A 25,444-nucleotide genomic window follows, 5' to 3' on the forward strand; every position below is an offset into this window, starting at 1 on the left:
TTTTTTCATTTCTGAGTATGTGTAATCTTGCTCTTGCGATTTTTTTTTTTTTTTCGTACTAATGGAATGAAAATGAAAGAGTCCTCCCCTGGGGTTCTTCAGTGGCTGGGCCTCTCCCTTCAACTGAGAGGGAACCGGATCTTACTTGTCATTCAAAATGTGACAGCACTGAAAGCTGAAAATTGGTCTGATTCAGGGCTGGGCTGGGACAAAAATTTAGCACTGGACTTTATCCAGACTGGCCCACTTTTATTTTGTGAACACGCACAAAAACAGTATATAAACTAGACATGATACAGGACATGGTCAGAGACTGCAGACATGATATAGGAGATGGTCAAAGACTGGGGACATGGTACAGGAGATGGTCAGAGACTGCAGACGTAATACAGGAGACGATCAGAGACTGCAGGCATACTACAGGAAATGATCAGATACAAAAAGGGGGGGGGATGCAGTTCGATTAGCACGAGCTGCAAAGAGAGGTTACTTTGGGCACCAAAAAGATTTTTTCAGAGATGAGGTTAATTTATACAGAAATGTATAATTTATTTTGAATTTTAAATAACATAATTAACCATAATTAAATCATTAAAAAACCAAGACAGTTCATGAAGAATGTCATTATTGCACATAGAAAAAAACATATATCATGTGAAACAGACCACAGACAAAACATAAATGACACACACAACAAACACCAAAAATGACGCTGGTCTGGACCAAATGCTGCTAATTGCCGTGAATAATTCTAATGAACCAATTAGACCTGGAGAAATGCTCACAATGTCAATTAGTAAATTTATCAGGCAATAAACAGCAAGTTAGAGAAGGAGACTAATTTTAAATTGCAGCTATTACTATCAGCCTGGTTACCAAAAATATTTGCAACAGAGTGTTCATTCAATAATTATAAATATAAGCTTCATTCTCCTGTGACAGTGTAGACTGTTTCTATAAATTGTTGGCTTGGATTAGGCTAATTCACTTTATAGTATAAAAGTTATTTCCTTCAAAGACAGTTATTAATTTCCAGAGGCCACAGAAAGCTAATATATGGCAATACAGCTGAATTGTTTCACAACTGGAAGCAGTTCGTTTTCATTAGATCAGTGAGTGTTGCGCTATCCCAGTAAATCAACAAATGGTTTTGAATGGCCATTAATATATGTCGCATACATTACCATGGCCCTCCTGAGCGCTGTTGTTCGTTTCTCGTAGGAAATAAATTTATCAGATCTTACAGATGTCACTTCGCGGGCATATATTTGGCTCTACCACGCTGTGTTTTACAATGTCCACCAAATATGCACTACTCACAGGCCGACCGCACATCGATCATTATGATTTTCGATGTATGAAGATTTCGGCGGCCCGAGACAAAGGGGATCCTCTGCTATTGTTGGTTCAGCACACTTTAACCCGCTCTAGCAGACAAGGGCTTACATAGGCACCGATCGTCCGTATAGGAGAATAATATTGGATTTCACAGAGGCAAGAGAAACACTCCGTGTATCAGGCTGCATCAGCTGTCTCCAACCTATGCAAGGTTCGCCCAGCGTCCGCATGTGACGTCAACGCGTTTCGCTGGCTATTAGCATAGCTTCCTCTCGGACGATTATTACCACACAGTCACACATCCTTTTGTAACAAGTTTTTCCAGGTTTGTTAAATTAATCAATCAGCATTTATTTCTGCCTGTGTTTAACAAAAAATGTTTAAACTGTCAAGAAGCCTCCTTTCATAGGGGCTACTCCTGTCAATCTTTTGATAGTTCAACGATTGGACATTCTTAAAGATAGAAGTATAGGATACTTACTGACAAAAACAAAAACAAGAACAAGACAAAAGACGGACAAACGAAACAGACCGCACACTTTCACTATAACAGTTACGAACATCGAGAAGACAATCACAATCACCCAAGAAAACATACCTCATACAGTCCACCAATCAACACAAATGGAGAGGAAAATAAACCGATTTTTTTTAATCAAATTATAGCATACACCAAGGTATGTGATAAATAGAAAACAAAACTAACCCCTTCATTAAGAAATACTAGAAACTAATATAGCATATCAGGGTTTTACTGTTCCAGAAACACCTGCAGATTGAACTCAGTCTTCAAGCCTGCTGGAGCAAGCGATTTTAATTGGTATACCCACCATTTTTCTTTTTGTAGGAGGATACGATCTAAATCACCCCTTCTGCTAGGCAATTTTAGGGCATAAATACCTTTCACTGTCATACCCATTGGGTTATGGTCGTGGTGCATAGCAAAATGTTTGGCGAGTGGTTTCTTAGGTGGTTTGCTCTTATCTTTATTTTCACGTATATATTCACCGATCCTAATTCTCAACATTCTTTTAGTTTTACCAACATATATTTTAAGGCAAGGGCAGATGATTACATAAATCACTCTCGTTGTTGCACAATTTATTAAGTCTCATATCTCAAAGGACACCTGGCCAGTAGCATCTGTAAATACTGCTGTTCGATGCACATATGGACAGATTTGACACTTAGTGCAAGGAAACATTCCTTTTGCACGTGGATACTCTGATAACCAATTTGGATCAGAATCTTTGGTAAACTCAGAGCTAATTAATACATCTCCTAGATTTCTTGCACGTCTTGCTACAAGGCTGGGAGATTGGCCAACAATTTTGGCCAAACCGGGTGAGTTGGTAAGGATACCCCAATGTTTATTCAAAATTGATCTGACCTTGTCCCATTGGGATCCATAATTTATTATGATCCTCACTGGCTCCACTACTTTTTGTGAGGCTTTTGCTGTCACAGATGGACCTAGCAAAAGGCTCTTACGTTCCCTCAGTGCCACTTTCTTCTTAGCTTTTTTAATTTGCCTGTGGGAGTACCCACGATTGCAGAATCTTTCATATAATTCCTTACTTTCGCGTCTGAAGTCGTCAGCACTTGCACAATTCCCTTTAGCCCGTAAGAATTGACCAACCGGAATGCCATTTTTAAGCCAATATGGATGATGGCTTGTTGCATGCAAGAGAGTGTTTGCTGCTGTTTCCTTTCGGAATGTGCAAGTGCTGAGTCGACCATTTTTGAGAGAAATGTGAAGGTCCAAAAAAGACAACTTCTCCTGATCATAGGAGTAAGTTAAATGTATATTACGTTGATTTGAATTCAATTCTCTCATAAATTGATGTAACTGTTCTAAGGGGCCCCTCTAGATCACCAATACATCATCAATGTACCGCAACCACAACTGAGTGTGGTCGCGGTACAACAAGGATGCATAGACGTCTTCTTCTTCCCATATACCAAGATGGAGGCACGCATAGGACGAAGCCCATGCCGCCCCCATCGAGGTACCTCTAATCTGGTTAAGGAATGTAGCCAGGAACTGGAAAAAGTTGTTTGTCAAGGCTAATTCTAACAACTCCGTAAGAAATTCATTTTGTGGTCCTGATTCTGGGTAAACCCTATCCAGGGAACATGATACTGCCTGTATGCCTACTTTGTGGGGGATCGAGGTATATAAAGATTCAACGTCTATACCTACCAGCCACAACTCATCTGGTTGGCTATAGACCTCCAAGGACTCAATTTCTGCTAACACATGTCTAGTGTCCTGTACGAAGGATCGCAATTTCTTGACTGAATTCTGCAGAAGTGAGTCCAAATAACGACCGACCCTTTCGAGAGGACCTCCACAGGTGGAAACTATGGGTCTGCCTGGGGGATTTTTTAGATCTTTGGGAACTTTTGGAATAATATAAAAGGTCGGTATATTGTACTCACAAACTTGCAAGTGTCTGAATTCGTGATCCGATAATAGTCCCTCATCCCTGGCAAACATCAACTTTCGATTTAGTTCCTCAACCAGTTTAGGAAAGGGGTTGGCATCCAATTTCAAATATGTCATGCTATCACCAAGAAGACATTTAACTTCTCTTTCATATTGTTGTTGACTTAAAAGAACAACATTACCACCCTTATCACCCTTAACACTTTTTTATTCCGATATTCCGTCTACTTTTCAGATCACAAAGGGCCTGCCGTTCACCCACTGAAAGATTGTCAGGGGATCGGTGCGACCAGTCAATTTTCTCTCAATCAGTCTGTACCATGTCCAGAAAAAGGGTCAACCACTTATTTCTGGATAATGGTGGCATTTTTTGAGACCGTATAGATAGATTTGCTGGTCTTTTTATAGAAACTGGTTGCTCAGCCGGGCCCTCGCTTTCCTCAAGTAGGGAATTTAATATTGCCAAAGCTTTCTGATCTTCTGCATCAAGTGAATGAGTCTTTACCTCTGGATCTACTGCATAGAGAGAACAAAAAAATACTTTACGTAGGAATAAGGTGACATCCTTATAGACAGTGAATTCGTCCATGTTTGACACTGGGGAAAAGGTCATTCCCTTTTGAAGTAAGGTAATGTGATCAGTTGACAATTTTAGATCTGTAAGGTTAATTATCTTTTTATCCATCATGTCTAATTTTGTGAGTGTTGATGTCTGATCTATCAAACTCTTTTTTGACTCCTAGTGTACGTGCGTTCCTGCAATGTTTTTAGCGGTTTTGGATTTTTGAGACCCGTCTTTATTTTTGGAGGTGACACTTGGCCGCTTATTGGCTGTATTGCCATATATTAGCTTTCTGTGGCCTCCGGAAATTAATAGCTGTCTTTGAAGGAAATAACTTTTATACTATAAAGTGAATTAGCCTAATCCAAGCCGACAATTTTTAGAAACAGTCTGCACTGTCATAGGAGAATGAAACTTATATTTATAATTATTGAATGAACACTCTGTTGCAAATATTTTTGATAACCAGGCTGATAGTAATAGCTGCAATTTTACATTAGTCTCCTTCTCTAACTTGCTGTTTATTGCCTGATAAATTTACTAATTGACATTGTGAGCATTTCTACAGGTCTAATTGGTTCATTATAATTATTCACGGCAATCAGCAGCATTTGGTCCAGACCAGCGTCATTTTTGGTGTTTGTTGTGTGTGTCATTTATGTTTTGTCTGTGGTCTGTTTCACATGATATATGTTTTTTCTATTTGGAATAAGCACATTCTTCATGAACTGTTTTTTTTTTTTTTTTTACCACTACAATTCCTTTATACTGGCTTTTGAAATTTACAAATGCAGTGATTTAGAACTTTTTTTTTTTTATTTCAATAGATTTTTATTGTTTTGCAAAGGTGATACAAAGGTAGGTGTTACATGACATGTTGATTTTACAAAAGTAATCAATAGTCGATGCAATTCAGAAAGGGAAGAGGGGAGAGAAAGAGAAAAAAAAAAAAAAAACGAGGAAGAAAATAGGTGGTTACACAAACAACAATGCAAGTACTGGTTACTACACAGAACTTTTCTTATCAGGACTAAGATCTAGGTCACAGATTTCTTATATTTGGTGGTCCAGATTTTCCATTGCGTATCAAATAGACCGCACTTCAGTGCATTCATGGCTAGTACACGCTCTACAGTATGGTGTTGGTTTACTCTTCTGGTCAGGTCAGAGATGTTTACCGTCATGGCAGTTTTCCAGTGTTGTAATGTCAGGGATCTAGCAGAAAGAAGGATGTTGGAGATAACAATCCTCATGTCATGTGGAAATTGTTCAATACCTATATGCAGGATCGCTAGGGATGGATTGGGATGAGTGATGACACCCGTGAGTGATGTTATTAGTTGGAACACTTGGTTCCAGTAGCTAACCAGATTGGGGCACTCCCAAAACATATGCAGTAGGTGTCCTGGTTGTCCACAGTTTCTCCAACATGCACTCGGGGCAGATGGGGAAAATGTTGCCAGTCTACACGGTGTGTATTGCCATCTATTGATGATTCTAATGGTCATTGCCCAGTGATTAATAGAGTGTGAGGCTTTTTGGATTTCTCGGAATGCAGTTGTCCACTGGTCATCCGTGAATGTTTTCCCTAAATCTGCCTCCCATTTATTAATCGATTTTGTCTTTACAAAGGATTGTTTATCCTGTAGGAGGGAGTAGAAAAGCGAGATGTCTTTCCTTGTGGGGTGCTCGCGAGTGAAGAAGTTCCATGCACTGGATGGCAATGTTAGCGTGGGGGGAGGGTTGTGTTTTAGAAAGTGTGCCACCTGGATGCACGCAAATTGGTATTTGTTGGGAAGATCATATTGAGCCATGATCTGTGCGCTGGTGAGAGCTGTACCATTAGACAGTAGGTCCTGGATGGTATGGATACCATGGTTGGGGAACTGCCTTAGGGACAGCATAGGAATTCTAGTTTCGAGTAGGGTAAGTGGAAATTTGTAGTCCACAGCCTTTTGAGATGTATGGGCATGATGTAAGAAGAACCTCCATGCTTGTAGGGAGGCTTGGAGGGTGGGGGCGATGGAGTGGAGAGCCCAGGGCTTCCAGACATCACTCACGAGTAGTGCTACTAGATCTGGCATTGGGGCCATATGTTTTTCCAACTCAACCCAAAGCAGTATATCTACAGTTTTGAACCAGTGTTGGAGTTGGTCTAGTCTAGATGCCCACAAGTAATCAGAAACGTCAATTAGTCCCACTCCACCTACTCGGCTACTCAGGTTGCTAGGAGAGCAACAAGCTTTTTTCCCATTCCACAAGAATTTCCACAGAGTGGTAGACAAGGTCTTAAGGAAATGGGTCGGGATAGGTAAAGGTATGGATCTGAACGTATACAATATGAGAGGGAGAACCAACATCTTACACGCTGCCAATCTACCCATCCAGGACAGTTCAGTCTTGGCTATGCATTTAAGCGTTTCGTCTATCTTTAGAAGCAGTGGTTTAATGTTGGTAGAGACCAGGGTTTTTGTGGAGTTGGTGATTCTCATACCTAAGTAGGGTATGCTATCATCCTTCCATTTATATGGGAGGGTATTTTGAAGTTGGAGTCTGATACGTTTGTCAATTCCTAAATCTAAAATCAAGGATTTAGCAAAATTAACTTTGTAGTACGATATCTCACCAAAGTTTTTCAAAGTTTCATGAACTAAGGGGAGAGACCGGGATGGGTTTGTCAGCATCAGGACAACGTCATCTCCGAATAAGTTGATAACGTGGTTACGGGATCCTAACACGTGTCCAGTAATATTGACCTGGGATCTAATGGCCTCCGCCAGGGGTTCAATCATAAGGTTAAAAATAGTTGGGGATAACGGACACCCCTGACGGGTGCCATTAGAGATAGGGAAGGGTGTGGAGAGCATACCAGCTGTCAAGACTTGGGCAGATGGACTGGAATATAAAGCTAACATTGCGTTGGAGATAAGACTGTGGAAGCCAAATCTCTGGAGGACTTCTTTCATGTAACACCATTCTACCCTATCAAACGCCTTCTCTGCATCTATGGAGAGCAGCAGAGAAGGCATTTTAGATATGTTAGCATAATGAACAATATTGATAATACGTCTTGTAGCATCAGAAGTTTGTCTCCCCCTGATGAAGCCCATCTGGTCGCTTTTAATTAAGGATGGCATAAACTCTGCTAGTCTAAGGGCGATAAGTTTGGCGTAAATCTTTTTATCCGTGTTTAGGAGGGAAATAGGTTAAAATTACTAGGGGTAGTGGGATCTTTACCAGATTTGGGTATGGTGGTCACGTAGGCTTTTAACATTTCACAAGGAAAGGACGCTGAGTCTGCTGCTTGTGTGAACATTTTTTGGAGATATGGGGAGAGAATAGTGGAAAATGTTTTGAAATACTCATTGTTTAGTCCATCAGGACCGGGGGATTTCCCATGGGGAAGTGAGGTGATAACTGATGTTATCTCATGAATTGTGAAGGGTGAATTCAGCAATTCAAGCTGAGTTTCGGAGAGCCTAGGGAGATCCAAATCTTTGAAGAAATGCTGTATCTTAGGAACAGTGGGTTGAGTAGTGTGGGGGTCAGTGTTGAGGTTATAAAGCTCACTGTAGTATTGTGCAAAGTGGTTCGCGATGTCCTGAGGATTAATGATTTTGTGATGGGATGTAGGGTGTATCAAATGGGAAATCCTAGTTTTGGTGCGTATTGCTCTGATCCTATTGGCGAGGTATTTGCCTGCTCTACTTGCACTGGTGTAGGTACGCAGCTGCAAGCGACGAAGGTAAAAATCATAATTTTGGGCCAGGTGATCTCTTAATTTTTCTCTAAGTGAAGTTAGTTGAGTAGTCAGCTGGTGGGAGGGAGATGACTTATTAAGGGCTTCTAGGTTGTGGATGTCGGAAGTTATGGAGTCTATGGTTGCTGTATACTTCTTTTTAGCTCTAGCTCCTAGCTGGATAAGGATGCCTCTGATAAACGCTTTATGGGCATTCCAGAGCGTAAAAGGACTCTCTACTGAGTGTTCATTTTGTCGGACGTATGTTTGTAGGTTTTGAGAGATCAGTTCCCTAGTACTGGGGTCTTGTAGCAATCTAACACTGCAGCGCTGGATGAGTGAAGAGGGGGAGAAACCCTTCTCATGCATAGAAAGTGATATGGCAGCGTGGTCCGTCCACGTAATGTCATAAATCTTAGAGGATGATACATTTTGTAGAGTCCATTGATCTGTTAAAAATAAGTCTATTCTGGAGTAAGAACCATGTCTATGGGAGAAGAAGGTAAAGTCTTTCTCGTTGCCATGCGTACATCTCCATGCGTCGTACAGTTTCTCTGAGTGTAGGACCTTATTAAGGTAGGTATTACTACTGCGGGTGACATTAGAAGTGTCAAGTTGTGGATGGACAATGAGGTTGAAATCGCCACCAATAATGAGACTACCGTATTGGATAGAGTGTACTTTATGGAGTAGTCTATTCAAAAACCTGACCTGTCGGGTGTTTGGGGCATATATGGATACAATGGTGTAAGGTTTAGAATTGATATCACCCTGAACAATGATATAACGACCGTTGTCGGCTGCGATGGAGTTCTTGAGGTGGAAGGAGACCGTGTCACGGACGGCAAGGAGAACACCTCCGCTTTTTTTATTCGGAGTAGGTGCTATAAACATATGTGGGTAATTCTTGTGTGCGCATTTGGGATGGTTGTCCTTTTGGAAATGGGTTTCCTGCACACATATGATATCCGCCTTTAGTTTCTGGGCTTCGGTCCACAGCGAGTGGCGTTTAACGGGGTGGTTGAGGCCTCTGGCATTAATGGAAACAAGTGTAATAGTCATTTTTCAGGTAGGAGAAAGCTTGTAAGCGTACTTACAGTGTTCTCTGAGAGTTGTCAGGGTCAACTGATCTCCACGAGGGCGGTATAAGATGTACTGCCATGGTAGCTGGATATGCAGTAGGGCAGGAGGTGATGGTCCATAATGTGTAGGTCCGGTGCTATTGAAACAGAAGGTGTAACCACAAAAATAAACAATAACATACAGAATAATAAAAATAGAATCATGAAAGCGATCCAGATGCAGACAAAGCTGCATAAATGACAAATGTCAGGGGTAAGAACAAGGAAAGATGAAGAAGCCCTTGTGTCCAAGGAGAGAACAGATTGGTTAGCGGTGTATGATCATGTACTTCCATCAGTGACATTTTTGGGGGCCCGTCTGCGTGAAACTACTTGCCACTCATCTGGAATGGAGCGTAGTTGTGTAGCGGGTGGTTCCAGAGGGCTTTGTTGTGGAAGTATGCCCCATTGTCGCAAGAGTGCGATACCTTCAGCTAAAGTGACAATTGTGTGCGTGGTACCATCGTGTGAGATGGACAACTTTGCCAGGTAACGCCACTTGTGCGGTATATTGTGATTGCGCAAGGCCTTCGTGATGGTCGCCATGTTTTGGCGCAATTGAAGGGTATGCCTTGACAGGTCAGGGAGGAGGATCAATTCTGCATATTGAGAGAGGTTGCTGCCTCGTGTACGAAACGCAGTCATAATTTGCTCCTTGATATGATAGTAATGCATCTTGAGCAAAACATCCCGAGGGGCGCCTTCAGGAAGGAATGCTGGCTTGGGGATTCTATGAATCCTGTCAATGGTCAGTTCTTGAGAAGATAATGTAGGGATAATGGTGGAGAATAGCGTGTGTACATACTGCAGCAATTGGTTTGGAGGTACAGCTTCAGGAACACCTCCGATCTTAATATTGCACCTCCTAGAGCGGTCCTCGAGGTCTGCTACCTTACTCTTTAGCCATGCTATCTCTTCATCATGGGACTTGTGGGCCTCTACTAAAGCATTGAAGGAGGTAGTGCATTCCCCCATGCTGCGTTCCACTTGATCCACTCTGTTGCCCAGGGCCAATACTTCTTTGTGGCAGTTAGTGACTTCCACAGTGAGGTCAGCTTGTATGGAGGCTTTGGGGGATAGCAACATCTCCTTAAGGACCGTATCTGAGACCGGTCAATCGGAGGTGGGGTAGGCCACAATTGGGTCGGAGGCCGTTGGATGTGGAGCATGGCCTATAGGAGCGGATCCGCTTACCTCCATGTCGTGATCCGCTCGGTTTGCGTCCGGAGAAGAGATCCTCTGCCTTTGCTTGGCTGGGCTTCTAGTTGTCGGGCTATCAGTCCCCGAGGAGGATCCGCTGAGGGAAGTCGTCCGGAGGTGATGCTGTTGTAAGGCCTTCTCCGGATGCTCAGTCTCACGCAATCTGGCGCCATTTTGTGTGGTCCCGCGAGCTCCGAAGAAGTTCGGGAGTTTCCGCGGCGTCTGTGGATTCTTCTTATTTTTGGGCATATTTAGTGGAAGCAGCGGTGTCTGCGCTACGTCTCAGATAGTTTTATGCAGGTATATGTCACCGATGGAGTTGCGACAGGGTAGTTCTCTCCGGTGGCCGAGCGGAGCTCTTAGCTCAGGCGTCCATCTTGGAGCTCGGTCGCCACGCCCCCCCAACTGTCTTGGTTTTGTAATGATTTAATTATGGTTAATTATGTTATTTAAAATTCAAAATAAATGATACATTTCTGTATAAATTAACCTTATCTCTGAAAAAATATTTTTGGTGCCCAAAGTAACCTCTCTTTGCAGCTCGTGCTAATCGAACTGCATCCCCCCCCCCTTTTTGTATATGCTATTCGGTTACGGCGCCAATACCTTAAATAACGATTCAATAGGGGTAGAATTAATTTAACCCTTTATTTGTGGACATATCTGCTTTTCTTTTTATTTTTTCCTTTTTCTTAATTAAAAGGAGATGATCAGAGACTGCAGACATAGTACTGGAGATGGTCAGAGACTGGGGACATGGTACAGGAGATGGTCAGAGACTGCAGACATGGTACAGGAGATGGTCAGAGACTGGGGACATGGCACAGGAGATGGTCAGAGACTGCAGACATAGTACAGGAGATGGTACAGGAGATTGTCAGAGTGCAGAGACTGCAGACATGGTACAGGAGATGGTCAGAGTGCAGGCATGATACATGAGATGGTCAGAGACTGCAGACATGATACATGAGATGGTCAAATTGCAGACATGATACAGGAGATGGTCAGAGACTGGGGACATGGCACAGGAGATGGTCAGAGACTGCAGACATAGTTCAGGAGATGATCAGAGACTGTAGACATAGTACAGGAGATGGTCAGAGACTGCAGACATGGTACAGGAGATGGTCAGAGACTGGAGACATAGTACAGGAGATGGTCAGAGACTGCAGACATAGTACAGGAGATGGTCAGAGACTGCAGACATAGTACAGGAGATGATCAGGGACTGAAGACATACTACAGGAGATGATCAGAGACTGCAGACATAGTACAGGAGATGGTCAGAGACTGGGGACATGGTACAGGAGATGGTCATAGACTGCAAACATAGTACAGGAGAGGGTCAGAGACTGAACACATACTACAGGAGATGATCAGATACTGTAGATATACTGCAGGAGATTTTCAGAGACTGCAGACATGATACATGAGATGGTCAGAGACTGCAGACATGATACATGAGATGGTCAGACTGCAGACATGATACATGAGATGGTCAGAGACTGCAGACATGATACATGAGATGGTCAGAGACTGCAGACATGATACATGAGATGGTCAGACTGCAGACATGATACATGAGATGGTCAGAGACTGCAGACATGATACAGGAGATGGTCAAATTGCAGACATGATACATGAGTAGGTCAGAGACTGCAGACATGATACAGGAGATGATTAGAGACGGCAGACATGATACAAGAGAGGGTTAGAGACTGCAGACATAGAAAAGGAGATCGTCAGAGACTGCAGACATAATACAGGAGATAGTCAGAAACTGCACTTATGGCTGAACCCGGTGTAAAAGTGTAATGTATCACAGGGTTGCTCCACTCTGTTTAAACCAGCTCTGCAAGATCAAGTCAGTAATCTTCCTTTGAAAGTACATCCATGTGACAGAAGACAGCAGCCCATCCAATTTCCAAAATACAAACTGTCTTACAAACAGTGAACTGGTCAGGATTAGTGGAGGACAATAGACAGTTAAGGGGTCTGTGAATCTTCTAGCCTGAACTAGCAGTAAATCCTTCCAAAAAACATCACAGACCATGCAGCACACACAGAGCACTGACTAAATAACTGAAAAGAAGCGGAAATGGTCAACAGCCAGCCACGTGTCACACTGTCACTGGACAGAGAATGCTGAGCAGATCTCATCAGTGTGCAGGAAAGACAGATATTAAAAAAAAGTACAGAGCAAGACAAGAGGGAGAAGAGAGGACAGATCAGTAACCTGCACACTGCCTGAAGGCATATATTTCTGGAAGACACTGCAGCCAGTGTACATGTGACATTGCTCCCGAGTTCCACCATCGTGTTCCCATTCAGCTAGTGCTCTGTGTGCTGCAGGACTGGTTATGCTGCAGCTGTGGTCATACCTTCTTGTATCTCATCGGCTTCAGATACTGTGTGTTTCTCCTTTCTCGTGCCCCCATTCAGCCCCGCTCCAGCACCTGTGTATTCATGTGGCAGGCTGGGGAGGGTTACACTACCTGCTGATTGGCTGTGGATGTGTGGGAGGAGCAGAGCAGGTCCTCACTTATACTCTCATAAGCAGCGGAGCGCAGAGACTAGGGCTGTCACTGTAAACTGACCCACTGAGCCATCAGCCCACCGGGAAACTCCCGGTAGTCCCGATGGCCAGTCCATTCCTGGTCTGATGGTTTAAGTGCCCAGTGGGCAAGTGGTTGAAAAAAAGAAAGAAAAAAAAAACAGCATGGGGCCCCCCTCCTTAGTCCATACCAGACCAAAGGATCTGGTATGGATTTTAAGGGGAACCCCATGCCAAAATTTTTGGGTGTGGAGTCTCCTCCAAAATCCATAGCAGACCCTTATCTGAGCATGCAGCCTGGCAGGTCAGGAAAGGAGGAGATGAGCAAGTGCCCCCGAACCATTCAAGGCCACGTGCCTTTAATATGGGGTGCTTTGGGGTAGCAGGGTCTGTTGATGGGGGCAAGGGTCTCTTCCCTACAAACCTGGGCTGTGATTATGGGGGGCTGTGGGCAGGATCCCAGCCCCCCATGTGAATGAGTATGGGGTACTATCCTACGCATTCACCAAAAAATTGTCAAGAAGTAATAAAAACACAGAGATCTTTTTTGACAATTCCTTTATTAAAAAAAAATAATTTCCCCGATGTAAATCCATAGTCAATCATGCCACCCACTGCACTGCCGACCTAAAAAAGAAAAAATCTCTCTGCCCGTCCTGAAGGCATACTCTCTGTAGATATCGGCGGGGCCATCTGGCAACGTCAGCAGGTGGCACCGTCCCTATGCAACATCACTGACACAGCATGCACTGGTTGGTGATGTCACAAGGGGGGTGGTGGCACCAGGTGATATCGCCTATATAAGAAATATCAAACGGCAAGCCAGCCTTTCAGTGTGTTGCCTTCACGGTGGGTGGAGTGTTTTTGTTTTTTTCGGGTCAGGGGTGATGTGATTGATGATGGATTTACATCAGGGGACACAATTTTTTTATTTTTTAATAAAGGAATTATCAAAAACCTGTCTCTTTATTTTTATGACTTTTTGACACATTTTTGGTGAATGGGTAAGGGTACAATGTACCCAATACTCATTTACATGGGGGGTGGGATCTGGGGGGCCCCCCCTTGTTAAAGAGGGCTGCCAGGATTCAATAAGCCCTTTTCTCACAGACCCCAACAACCACAGCCCAGGGTTGTCAGGAAGAGACCCTTGTCCCCATCAACATGGGGAGAAGGTGCTTTGTGGTGGATACAGAGCCCCCCTGCCCCAAAGCACCCATCTCCCCCATGTTGAGGGCATGTGACGTGGTCTGGTATTATTTGGGGGAGGCGACCAAGCGCCCCCTCTTTCCTGATCTGCCAGGCTGCATGCTTGGATAAGGGTCTAGCCTGGATTTTGGGGGAACCCCACACTTTTTTTTTTTTTACTATTTTTATCGCACATTTTTGAAAATTTTAATTGCTGAAGGTGGTTATATTCCTTATATTTTATTCTATTCTATTCCATTATTTTCTTTTCTATTCTGTTATTTTGGATTCCATTGTTTTGGATTCTTTTTTTTTAAGTTTTTTAAAATTTTTATTGAATGATAAAAATTGTTGTAACAAAAGTTCTCCCTCGCAGGGGAGTCTGAAAAGGGTAAATATTAACATACATATTAACAACGGTTATCCAGATAAATTACTGGGAATAAAAAGCACTTGGACATATCAACTGTGAAATCAGAAGATATCATTGAGGGAGTTATGAACATTAATTGGTTAAGGACCGCCTCCTGCACATATACGTCAGCAGAATGGCATGGCTGGGCACAAGCACGTACCTGTATGTTGCTTTTTAAGTGCCCAGCCGTGGGTTAGGAGTGTGCCGCCAGTGCCACGTTCCTGACCCGGTCCTGAGCTCTGTGACCGTGGCCGCAGGACCAGCGGACCCAATCGGTTCTGCTGGTGTCCTGCGATCAGGTCACAGAGCTGAAGAACGGGGAGAGGTCTGTGTAAACAAACCTCTCCCCGTGCTTCCTACTGAGCCTGTCACAGATCGTCTGTTCCCTTTTATAGGGAAAGACGATCAGTGATGTCACATGCCAGGCCACACCCTCTACAATAAAAAATAAACATAACGTCATACATAACACCTACACTTCCCCTAGTGGTTAACTCCTTCACTGCCATTGTCATTTACACAGGAATCAGTGCATTTAAATAGCACTGATTGTTGTATAAATGACAATGGTCCCATAAATGTGTCAAAAATGTCTGATGTGTCCACCATAATGTCACAGTCACAATAAAAATTGCTGATTGCTGCCATTACTAGTAGGGATGAGCCGAACACCCCCCGGTTCGGTTCGCACCAGAACTTGCGAACGACCCCCGCGTTCGGCACGAACGTTAGAACCCCATTGAAGTCTATGGGACTCGAACGTTCGAATTGGAAAGTGCTAATTTTAACGGCTAATATGCAAGATAGTGTGCTAAAAAGGGTTTGGCGATCTGCCTCCTGCCTCAGGGGACATGGGTCACTGCAAAAAAAAGTTTTAAAAACTACCGTTTTGGCGGGAGCACTGATTTTAATGACGATTAAAGTGAAAAAAAAAAGTGAAATATTCCTTTAAATATGGTGCCTGGGGGGTGTCTATAGTATGCCTGTGAAGTGCCATGTGTTTCCCGTGTTTAGAACAGTCCCTGCACAAAATGACATTAAACGGAAATAACACCATTTAAAACTGCTTGCGGTTTTAATGTTATATCTGGTTCCTGCAATATGGTTGAAAATCATTCAGAAAAATGGCATGGGTAGCCCTCCCTGCCCATTACCAGCCTATTTGGGTCTTGTACGCATATTAAGGGGAACCCCGTACCCATATTAAAAAAAGGAAATGCGTGTGGCCCCCAGGCCCTATATACTCAGAACAGCAGTATACAGGCGGTGCAAACAAGACAGGGACTGTGTAGGTTTGTTGTGTTAAGTTGAATCTGTTTGTCATTTTCAACCGGTACATTTTTAAAGTGTAGCTCCAGTCAAAAAAAATATCTTTAAGCTTTTTGGAAAACATAGGGAAGGGTTATCACCCCTGTATAATTTGTTTTGTCGTCCATCTTTTTTCATCTCACTTGCTGTTGTCTCCTTCCGTTTGCAAGTAGGAGATGTTTGTAAATTGGATGTTTGAAAGTAGGGGCTTGCCCTATATGCTATGCAGAAATGGCGGAACAAGGTGTTGGTTTTGCAACAACATTGTAAGCCCTCAAAGTGACTCTTGGTGGCCGCTGGAGCGCCCTGCTGTGAACGATTATATCAAGAATTGTAATTACATGCCATTGTTGAACAGTGGTAGAAAAATTGACCTTTGGTGGTTGTGGTGCTGGTGCCACAACACTATAAGTCCTCACAGTTACTCTGGGTGGGCACAGGAAGGGGCCCTCCTGTGAAATATTATAACAAGAATTGTAATTACATGTCCCTGTTAAACAGGGGCAGAAAAATTGGGCCTTAGGCACTGGTGCCATCACACTGCAACCTCTGCCATACTGCAACCATGCCTTTTATTGCAGGAATTAGTCCTGCTGCAAAGCATTGCATCAAAAATTTTACTTAAACGCCCCTGTTAAACAGGGGCAGAAAAATTGGGCCTTAGGCACTGGTGCCATCACACTGCAACCTCTGCCATACACTCTAGTTTTATTGCAGGAATTAGTCCTGCTGCAAAGCATTGCATCAAAAATTTTACTTAAACGCCCCTGTTAAACAGGGGCAGAAAAATTGGGCCTTAGGCACTGGTGCCATCACACTGCAACCTCTGCCATATACTCTAGTTTTTTTGCAGGAATTAGCCCTGCTGCAAAGCATTGCATCAAAAATTGTACTTAAACGCCCCTGTTAAACAGGGGCAGAAAAATTGGGCCTTAGGCACTGGTGCCATCACACTGCAACCTCTGCCATACACTCTAGTTTTTTTGCAGGAATTAGCCCTGCTGCAAAGCATTGCATCAAAAATTGTACTTAAACGCCCCTGTTAAACAGGGGCAGAAAAATTGGGCCTTAGGCACTGGTGCCATCACACTCCAACCTCTGCCATATACTCTAGTTTTTTTGCAGGAATTTGCCCTGCTGCAAAGCATTGCATCAAAAATTGTACTTAAATGCCCCTGTTAAACAGGGGCAGAAAAATTGGGCCTTAGGCACTGGTGCCATCACACTGCAACCTCTGCCATATACTCTAGTTTTTTTGCAGGAATTAGCCCTGCTGCAAAGCATTGCATCAAAAATTGTACTTAAACGCCCCTGTTAAACAGGGGCAGAAAAATTGGGCTGCTGGCATCACCCAGAACCAAAAATGTTCTTCCAACATATCAGCGGAGGAGGAAGAGGATAGACAATCAACATAACAGGACAGTCACTCAGCATCAGCATAGGCAGTCTTGAAGGGATGTGGTATTTAAAAAAAAATTATTCGGTTACATCAGCTTCAGGTGCTTGGTAGCTGTGGGTGATCCAAGACTGATTCATCTTGATGAAGGTCAGTCGATCAACTGATTCGGTGGACAGGCGCACCCTGTGATCGGTAACGAAGCCACCAGCAGCACTGAAGGTGCGTTCCGAAAGAACGCTGGATGCAGGACAGGCCAGTAGCTCAATTGCATACTGTGCAAGCTCTGGCCAGTGATCCATCCTCAAGACCCAGTAAGCCAGAGGATTTTCAGTGGGAAAGGTGTCCAAGTCTGACCTTGCCCCTAGGTATTCCTGCACCATGTAAATTAGACGCTGGCGATGGGTGCTGGAACCAATCATACCTTGGGGCTGCGGACTAAAAAATTGTCTGAACGCATCAGTCAGACGGCCACCTTCTCCACCGCTCCTTCTGACTGATGCCTCAGCAACACGTTGTCCAGGACCAGGAGTTTGTGACCTCCCAGTCTCTGGGAACGCGTTGCACAGAGCTTTCTGCAAGGCCTCCCGGAGATGTCTCATCCTCTGCTCCCTCTGTGATGGCAAGATAAGGTCGGCAACCTTACCCTTGTACCGTGGATCAAGGAGAGTGGCCAGCCAGTAATGGTCCCTCTCCTTGATCCGAAGAATACGAGGATCCTTCCGCAGGCTTTGCAGGATCAGGGAGGCCATGCAGCGTAGGTTAGCTGAGGCATTCGGTCCGGAGTCCTCTGGGTCACTAAGGACAACATGATCCGCAGCTACCTCCTCCCAGCCACGTACAAGTCCACGTGTTTCTTGGGACTGTAAATCATCCCTATAAGACTGCTGCTGCTGATGCTGAGTGCCAGCCTCCACCTCCATGCTGACACAATCATCCTCCTCCTCCTCTTCCTCCTCCTCACCCTCTTCCTGTGTGATGGGTGGCACAGCAGGAACACTGTCTGGATAAAGGGGGCCTTGAGAGGCAAGGAAGTCCTCCTCTTCCTGCCTCTGTTCTGCCTCAAGTGCCCTGTCCATTATTCCACGCAGCGTATGCTCCAAGAGGTGGACAAGAGGTATAGTGTCACTGATGCATGCACTGTCACTGCTCACCATCCTTGTGGCCTCCTCAAACGGTGACAGGACAGTGCATGCATCCCTGATCATGCCCCACTGGCGTGGTGAGAAAAAACCAAGCTCTCCTGACCCTGTCCTGGTGCCGTAGTCGCACAGGTACTCATTGATGGCCCTCTGCTGCGTGTGCAGCCGCTGCAGCATGGCCAATGTTGAGTTCCATCTGGTGGGCATGTCACATATAAGGCGGTTCTTGGGCAGGTTCAACTCCTTTTGGAGCTCAGCCAGCCGAGCACAGGCATTAAATGATCGGCGGAAATGCACACAGACTCTCCTGGCCTGTTTCAGGACATCCTGTAAGCCGGGGTACCTGCCCAAGAACCGCTGCACCACCAGGTTAAGGACGTGAGCTACACAGGGCACATGGGTCAGTTGTCCCTGTCGGAGGGCGGAGAGGAGGTTGGTGCCATTGTCGCAAACCACCATTCCTGGCTTACGCTGGCGTGGCGTCAACCACCTCTCGGCCTGCCCCTGCAGAGCTGACAAAACATCCGCCCCAGTGTGGCTCCTGTCCCCCAAACAAACCAGCGCAAGCACGGCATGGCATCGTTTTGCCTGCGTACTTGCGTAGCCCCTGCAACGCCTACGGAGCACCGCTGGTTCTGAGGACAGAGCACTGGAAGAGGCCGTGGAGGAAGAAGAAGAGGAGGGGGTGGAGGAGAGAGGTGTGTCACAACCAATAGTAGCATTTTGGAGGCGTGGTGGCGGAACAACCTCCAATACTACTGCACCTTGTCCTGCATCCTTCCCAGCAGCCAGAAGAGTGACCCAATGGGCCGTGAAAGACAGGTAACGTCCCTGTCCATGCCTGCTGGACCATGAGTCAGCGGTAATATGCACCTTACCGCTGACCGCCCTGTCCAGCGAGGCAAGGACATTGCCTTCCACATGCCGGTAGAGAGCCGGAATTGCCTTCCGTGAGAAAAAGTGGCGTTTGGGGACCTGCCACTGAGGAACCGCACATTGTACAAACTCACGGAAGGGGGCCGAATCTACCAACTGAAAAGGCAGCAGTTGAAGTGCTAGCAATTTAGCCAAGCTAGCATTCAACCGCTGGGCATGTGGATGGCTGGGAGTAAATTTCTTCCGCCGGTCCAGCAGCTGGGGCAGGGACATTTGTCTGCTATAATCGGACGTGGATGTACCACTAGCAGAGTTCCCGGAAGCACTTGGCTGTGACACACCTAATTCTACACCTTCATTCCTCTCAGAGCAGGTTTCAGAGAGGACTGAAGGTCTAGTGGGGTTGGAGATGCCAGCTGATGAGGAGCAAGGAGAGGTCCGCTTTGTTCTTTGGTGTGGGTCTTTGAGGTATGCTTGCCAACGAGCTGCATGGCAGGTCAACATATGTCTGGTCAAGCATGTGGTGCCCAAGCGGCTGATGTTTTGGCCACGTGAGATACGCTTGAGACATATGTTGCAAATAGCAGCGGTGCGATCTGATGCACTCGTCTCAAAAAAGGCCCACACCAAAGAACTTTTAGAATAACGCGCAGAGGAAGCGCTCTGCGCAGGCGGAGCTCTGCGGTGTGATTCAGTCGGTGTGCTGCCCCTAAGCTGGCCCCCGGAGGGCATCCTGCCTCGTTGGACATGTGCCTCCTCCTCCTCCTCCTCCTCCTCCCTCCTTCCAGGCACCCACGTGGAGTCAGTGCCCTCATCATCCCCTCCCTCTTCATCGCTGTAGCAAACCTGGCAGTATGCTGCAGCTTGTGGAACATTACTGCCAGATTGCTGCCCTTCTTGAGCATCCCCTCTCTCTGTGCTCACGCTACTGCCTTCCTCTAGCTGAGTGTCATCATCAGAGCCCACCAAACACTGGGCATCCTCCTGGAGCATGTACCCAACACTGTGCTCAAAGAGTTCAGGAGACTCCTCAGGAGGACGTGGTGGGTCTAGGGAAGGAGTCACTGATGATGACATTGAGAGGAGGGACGACGATGTGTTGGCAGCTGCTTTTCTACTACCCTGAGACTGGGTGAGAGAGGATGAGGAGGATGAAGAGGGCTTGGTCATCCACTCTACCAAGTCGTTGGCATGTTGCGGTTCAACATGTCCAGCTGCAGAAAAGAAGGACAAGCATGTCCCATGGCCACGTGCTGATGACAATGCACCGCGTCCCCGACCAGCACTGTTGTCTCTAGACACAGAGCCTGCTTGCCCTCTTTTATCGGCTCGCGCCTGTCTGCCTCTCCTTGCTGGCCTTCCAGACATGGTAATGGCCTGAAGGGAGTTGGGTAAAACACTAGTTGGGTAGTTTATATTGTGCTGGAGGCACACAACACCCACTAACTCCTGCAGATGCCTTTTTTATAGAACAGCAGAGTTAAAGGGGTATATACAGATGTATACTGTGCTGTGCTGGAAGCACACACAACTTCCAATAACTCCAGCAGATGCCAATCGGGCCCAAATACAGAACAGCTATGTAGGTGGATAATAGCGGTATGTACTGGGTACAGAGCAGGCACACAGCACGCACTATCTCCTGAGTGACACTGCTGACTGCAAGCTCTATTGTTAAAGATGGACCACTAGCTATATAGGTGAGGTGAATATCACGGTGTATACTGCGGTCAGGGCACGCAGACAATAACCAGAAAACAGCAGAGTTAAAGGGGTATATACAGATGTATACTGTGCTGTGCTGGAAGCACACACAACTTCCAATAACTCCAGCAGATGTCAATCGGGCCCAAATAGAGAACAGCTATGTAGGTGGATAATAGTGGTATGTACTGGGTACAGAGCAGGCACACAGCACGCACTATCTCCTGAGTGACACTGCTGACTGCAAGCTCTATTGTTAAAGATGGACCACTAGCTATATAGGTGAGGTGAATATCACGGTGTATACTGTGGTCAGGGCACGCAGACAATAACAAGAAAACAGCAGAGTTAAAGGGGTATATACAGCTGTATACTGTGCTGTGCTGGAGGCACACACAACTTCCAATAACTCCAGCAAATGACAATCGGGCTCAAATAGAGAACAGCTATGTAGGTGTATATAGTGGTATGTACTGGGTACAGAGCACGCAGACAGCACGCACTAACACTACTGACTGCAAGCTCTATTATTAAAGGTAGATCACTAGCTATATAGGTGAGGTGAATATAGTGGTGTATACTGCGGTCAGGGCACAGACAGTAACCACTACACAAGAGCAAAATAGTAAATCAGCCAAAAACGATTGGTGTGTAACTGTGTTGAAGGTACACAGAACACCCACTGCTTCAGATGCTAACAAACACTACACGAGGCCGCCTGAAAGGCAGCTTTATATAGTGTGGGGCGTGCACTACACTGTCTGAGCTATGATTGGCCACAGGCAGGATGCCTGTGGCCAACCATTGCTCTTCCCGCTACTGGCGCTGCGATTGGCCAAGCATGCGGGGTCACAGTGCATGCTTGGCCAATCGTGAGACAGCAATGCATTGCGCCATCGCAATGCATTGTGGGCCACACGAATTTTGCCGCGAACGGCCCAAACGTTCGGAATTCGGCGAACGCACGAACGACCGATGTTCGAGTCGAACATGTGTTCGACTCGAACACGAAGCTCATCCCTAATTACTAGTAAAAAAAAAAATAATAAAAATGCCATAAAACTATCCCCTATTTTGTAAATGCTATAACTTTTGCGCAAACCAATCAATAATCGCTAATTGCAATTTTTTTTACAAAAAAAATATGTAGAAGAATACGTATCGGCCTAAACTGAGGGAAAAAAACGTTTTTTTATATATTTTATGGGGATATTTATTATAGCAAAAAGTTAAAAATATTGCTTTTTTTCAAAATTGTCGCTCTATTTTTGTTTATAGTGCAAAAAATAAAAACCGCAGAGGTGATCAAATACCACCAAAAGAAAGCTCTATTTGTGGGAAAAAAAGGACGCCAATTTTGTTTGGGAGCCACGTCGCACGACCGCGCAATTGTCAGTTAAAGCGACGCAGTGCCGAATCGCAAAAAGGGCCTGGTCCTTTGGCTGCAAATTGGTCCAGGGCTGAAGTGGTTAAGGAGAATTAATGCACAAAGACAGTTGAGTTAATAACCCACCAGAGGACCAGAAACCTCGACACCCCAAATGGGTTCAGACTGTGTCAGGGCCTCAAGCCCCCCTCAGCCATCAGGTAATTAGGAATTCAATGTGCACTAATCGGGTTTAACAATTTAAAGAAAAAAGTAAAAATAAAAAAAATATAAATGAATAAACAAGATAAAACCTCTTTTGAGATCCTGGTATGAACATTGTCCTCATGAACAAAATTGGGTCTGCCTGAAGGACATCTGACTAAATGAAATGTGGCACACATTAACAATATGTGCCAGTGATAAGCAAGTGCGTAATCTTTGTTACCTGCACATCCAGCCTTCCCACCAGCAGGCACCTTAAGGAAGGGTGGAAACAGAGATAGTAAATAAATAGAGAGCAAGAGATAGAAAGGTAGGAGTGGAGATAGGAGGGGGAGAAAGAGGGGGTCATAGAGGTAAGGAGAGCTCAAGGGTGTGAGGGGGCTAACTTCTGGAAAGTCATCAGTGTGTATGATTGGGTCCTGGTTTAAGGAGAACCCCAATGTATCGGGCCCAGGGTTCCCATACACGTTTTTGTTTTGAATTCTATTCTGATCTATTGTATTTGAATTTTGGAAGACAGTCATAGTCTATTCTATTCTATTCTTTAGTATTTTTTTTTCATTTTTACTCTATTGCTTTATGATTTTGTATTCCATTTTATTGCAATCTTTTTAGAAAATTGATTTCTATTTTTTTATAATTTGATTTTCATTCAAATTTGTTTTAAATTTGATTTGAGTTTGTTTTCTAATCAAATTTTGCCCGAATTTTGATTCATTATTTCAGATTTGTTTAAATGTGTTACCATTGTAATTTGGTAATTCAGATACATCCGATTACTGAATAATAAAAATGTGGTGTTCAAATTTTGATTCAGAATGAAATGAACCGCACCTGTCTAGTGCAAACACCTAGGTGTCTATTTATACAAAAAAAAATCACCTTAGTGAATAATCCCCATAATGTGTCTGATATGTTTATTTTCTATAATCATCAGCTCCATCTAGTGGCCATAAAGCCATATCTTACTGTTGAGGAATTTCAAGAAAATACTGTATCATGGCCACAAGATGAAGCTGATGATCATAGGAAGTAAACCTATCAGACACATTACGGGGATTAATTATTGACGGCTGCGCAAATTATACAAATTCATAGCTTATATTTTCATATATAGACCTCGTAATGTAGATGTAGGGGTGACCATTTTAAACATCATGTTTATTGATTGTTTCATAGTAAAACTAAAAAACTATAATTCATTTAAAAACCTCCCCCCTGAATAATGATGTGTCTGATCAGTGTGAACTAAGAACTCTGATTACCCCCAAATCTCCCAGCAGTATGTGTCATGTGACACGGGGCTGTTTTCTCCTTAGGATTATAGAAAAAGAATTCCCCCGACCACTACACAAATAACCATATAATTTGTGTGAGTGTGGGAGAAAACCGGAGTACCCGGAGAAAACCCACGCGGGCACAGGGAGAACATGCAAACTCCAGGCAGGTAGTATCGTGGTTGGGATTTGAACCAGCGACCCTTCTTACTGCTAGGCGAGAGTGCTAACCAACTAAAACAATATATGTATAAAACCTTTAAATAACATTCCCCCATGAATAATGATGTGTCTGATCAGTGCTAACTAAGAACTCCAATTACCCCCAAATCTCCCAGCAGTATGTGTCATGTGACACAGGGCTGTTTTCTCCTTAGGATTATAGACAAAGGATTCCTCCGACCACTACACAAATAGCCATAAAATTGGGGACCTCCAGTCATTATGGATCACTGGACCATCTCAGAAGATCATTTCCATCAATGATAAATAAAATCTGAAGAGATGGGAATGTGATGGTGGATTTGATGAAAAGCTCCTGAACTCTTCTAATGGGTGGACTGACCAGATGTCTACAGGAAATGTCCAGACTATGGAGACATAAGATGTCCTATCATCTAATTCCAATCTCTGGAGATGTGAGATGGAGTAAAACATTGTAAAGGATTGACAGGATCAGCAGTCATACCTCGTGAGCAGCAGAATTTGGAGTATAAGTTCCCCATGACATCAGGAGATAACCCGAGATGACATCACCTGGAAGGAGTACAAACAATAATAAACTCAATTGTAGTCAGATGAATGTAACCAATAAGAAGGATTTTTTCCCTTATGTGGATAATGATTGGCTGCCTAGGTGTCCAATCAGAGAAGATCAGAATTGGATGAAGGTCTGTCATTTACAACCCATAAAACTATGAGGGTCATTCAGAACTAGGGATGGCCTTGCGGTTCGCCCGGTGGTCAGTTCGCTGCGAATTTTGCGCGTTCACAATTCGCCAAACCGGCGGACTTCTGGCGCTGTTCGCACGGCGGAAATATGGTTTACATTGTGAAAGAACTTTGACCCATGATGACACATCCATCGTGGGGTACAGGACAGCCAATTGAGACATTTCAGCACATGGACAATTGGACATTCCCCCTACCTTATAAATAGACCTGATCTGGCGGCCATTTTACATTCTGTCTTTTATCAGTTTAGGGAGAGGTTGCTGTGTGGAGCAGGGACAGACTGTAGTGACACAAATCACTAGCTATTAGGTCCACAAAAGCCCTTTTAAGGACTGGTATAGGTGTACAGTATATAGGGTTGTACACGTATAATATACTTTCTTTCAAATATAGAAAGCCTATTATACTTGACTGCTGAGTGCTGACTGATTCTGCAGCTGTCTTTTATCAGTGTAGGGGCTGAGGGACAGTCTGGTGTTTGGAGCAGGGACAGTCTGCAAATCACTAGCTACTAGGTCCACAAAGGTCCTGTTATAGGTGTACAGTATGCTGTGCTGCTGACCAATTCTGCAGCTGTCGTTTCTCAGTGTAGGGAGGGACAGTTTGGTTTTTGGAGCAGGGACAGTCTGC

The 25,444-nt window shown here is 44.5% G+C and overlaps 1 protein-coding gene across 4 annotated transcripts in view; it reads right to left on the minus strand.

Annotated features, from left to right (window-relative positions):
• The window catches only part of LOC143973897 (NACHT, LRR and PYD domains-containing protein 3-like), a 140,785-nt gene that overhangs the window by 90,682 nt on the left and 24,659 nt on the right, over nucleotides 1-25,444 (minus strand). For all 4 annotated transcript variants that reach the window (XM_077474779.1, XM_077474776.1, XM_077474778.1 and 1 more), the window contains exon 2: nucleotides 24,549-24,616. In XM_077474779.1, the coding sequence (XP_077330905.1) occupies nucleotides 24,549-24,585 (37 nt within the window). In that variant the 5' untranslated portion in view covers nucleotides 24,586-24,616. The remainder of the gene's footprint in view (nucleotides 1-24,548; nucleotides 24,617-25,444) is intronic.

This window comes from Lithobates pipiens, unplaced genomic scaffold (genome assembly GCF_037356315.1).
Source record: "Lithobates pipiens isolate NorthernLeopardFrog02 unplaced genomic scaffold, aLitPip1_a1.2 Scaffold_13, whole genome shotgun sequence".
Lineage (NCBI taxonomy): Eukaryota > Metazoa > Chordata > Amphibia > Anura > Ranidae > Lithobates > Lithobates pipiens.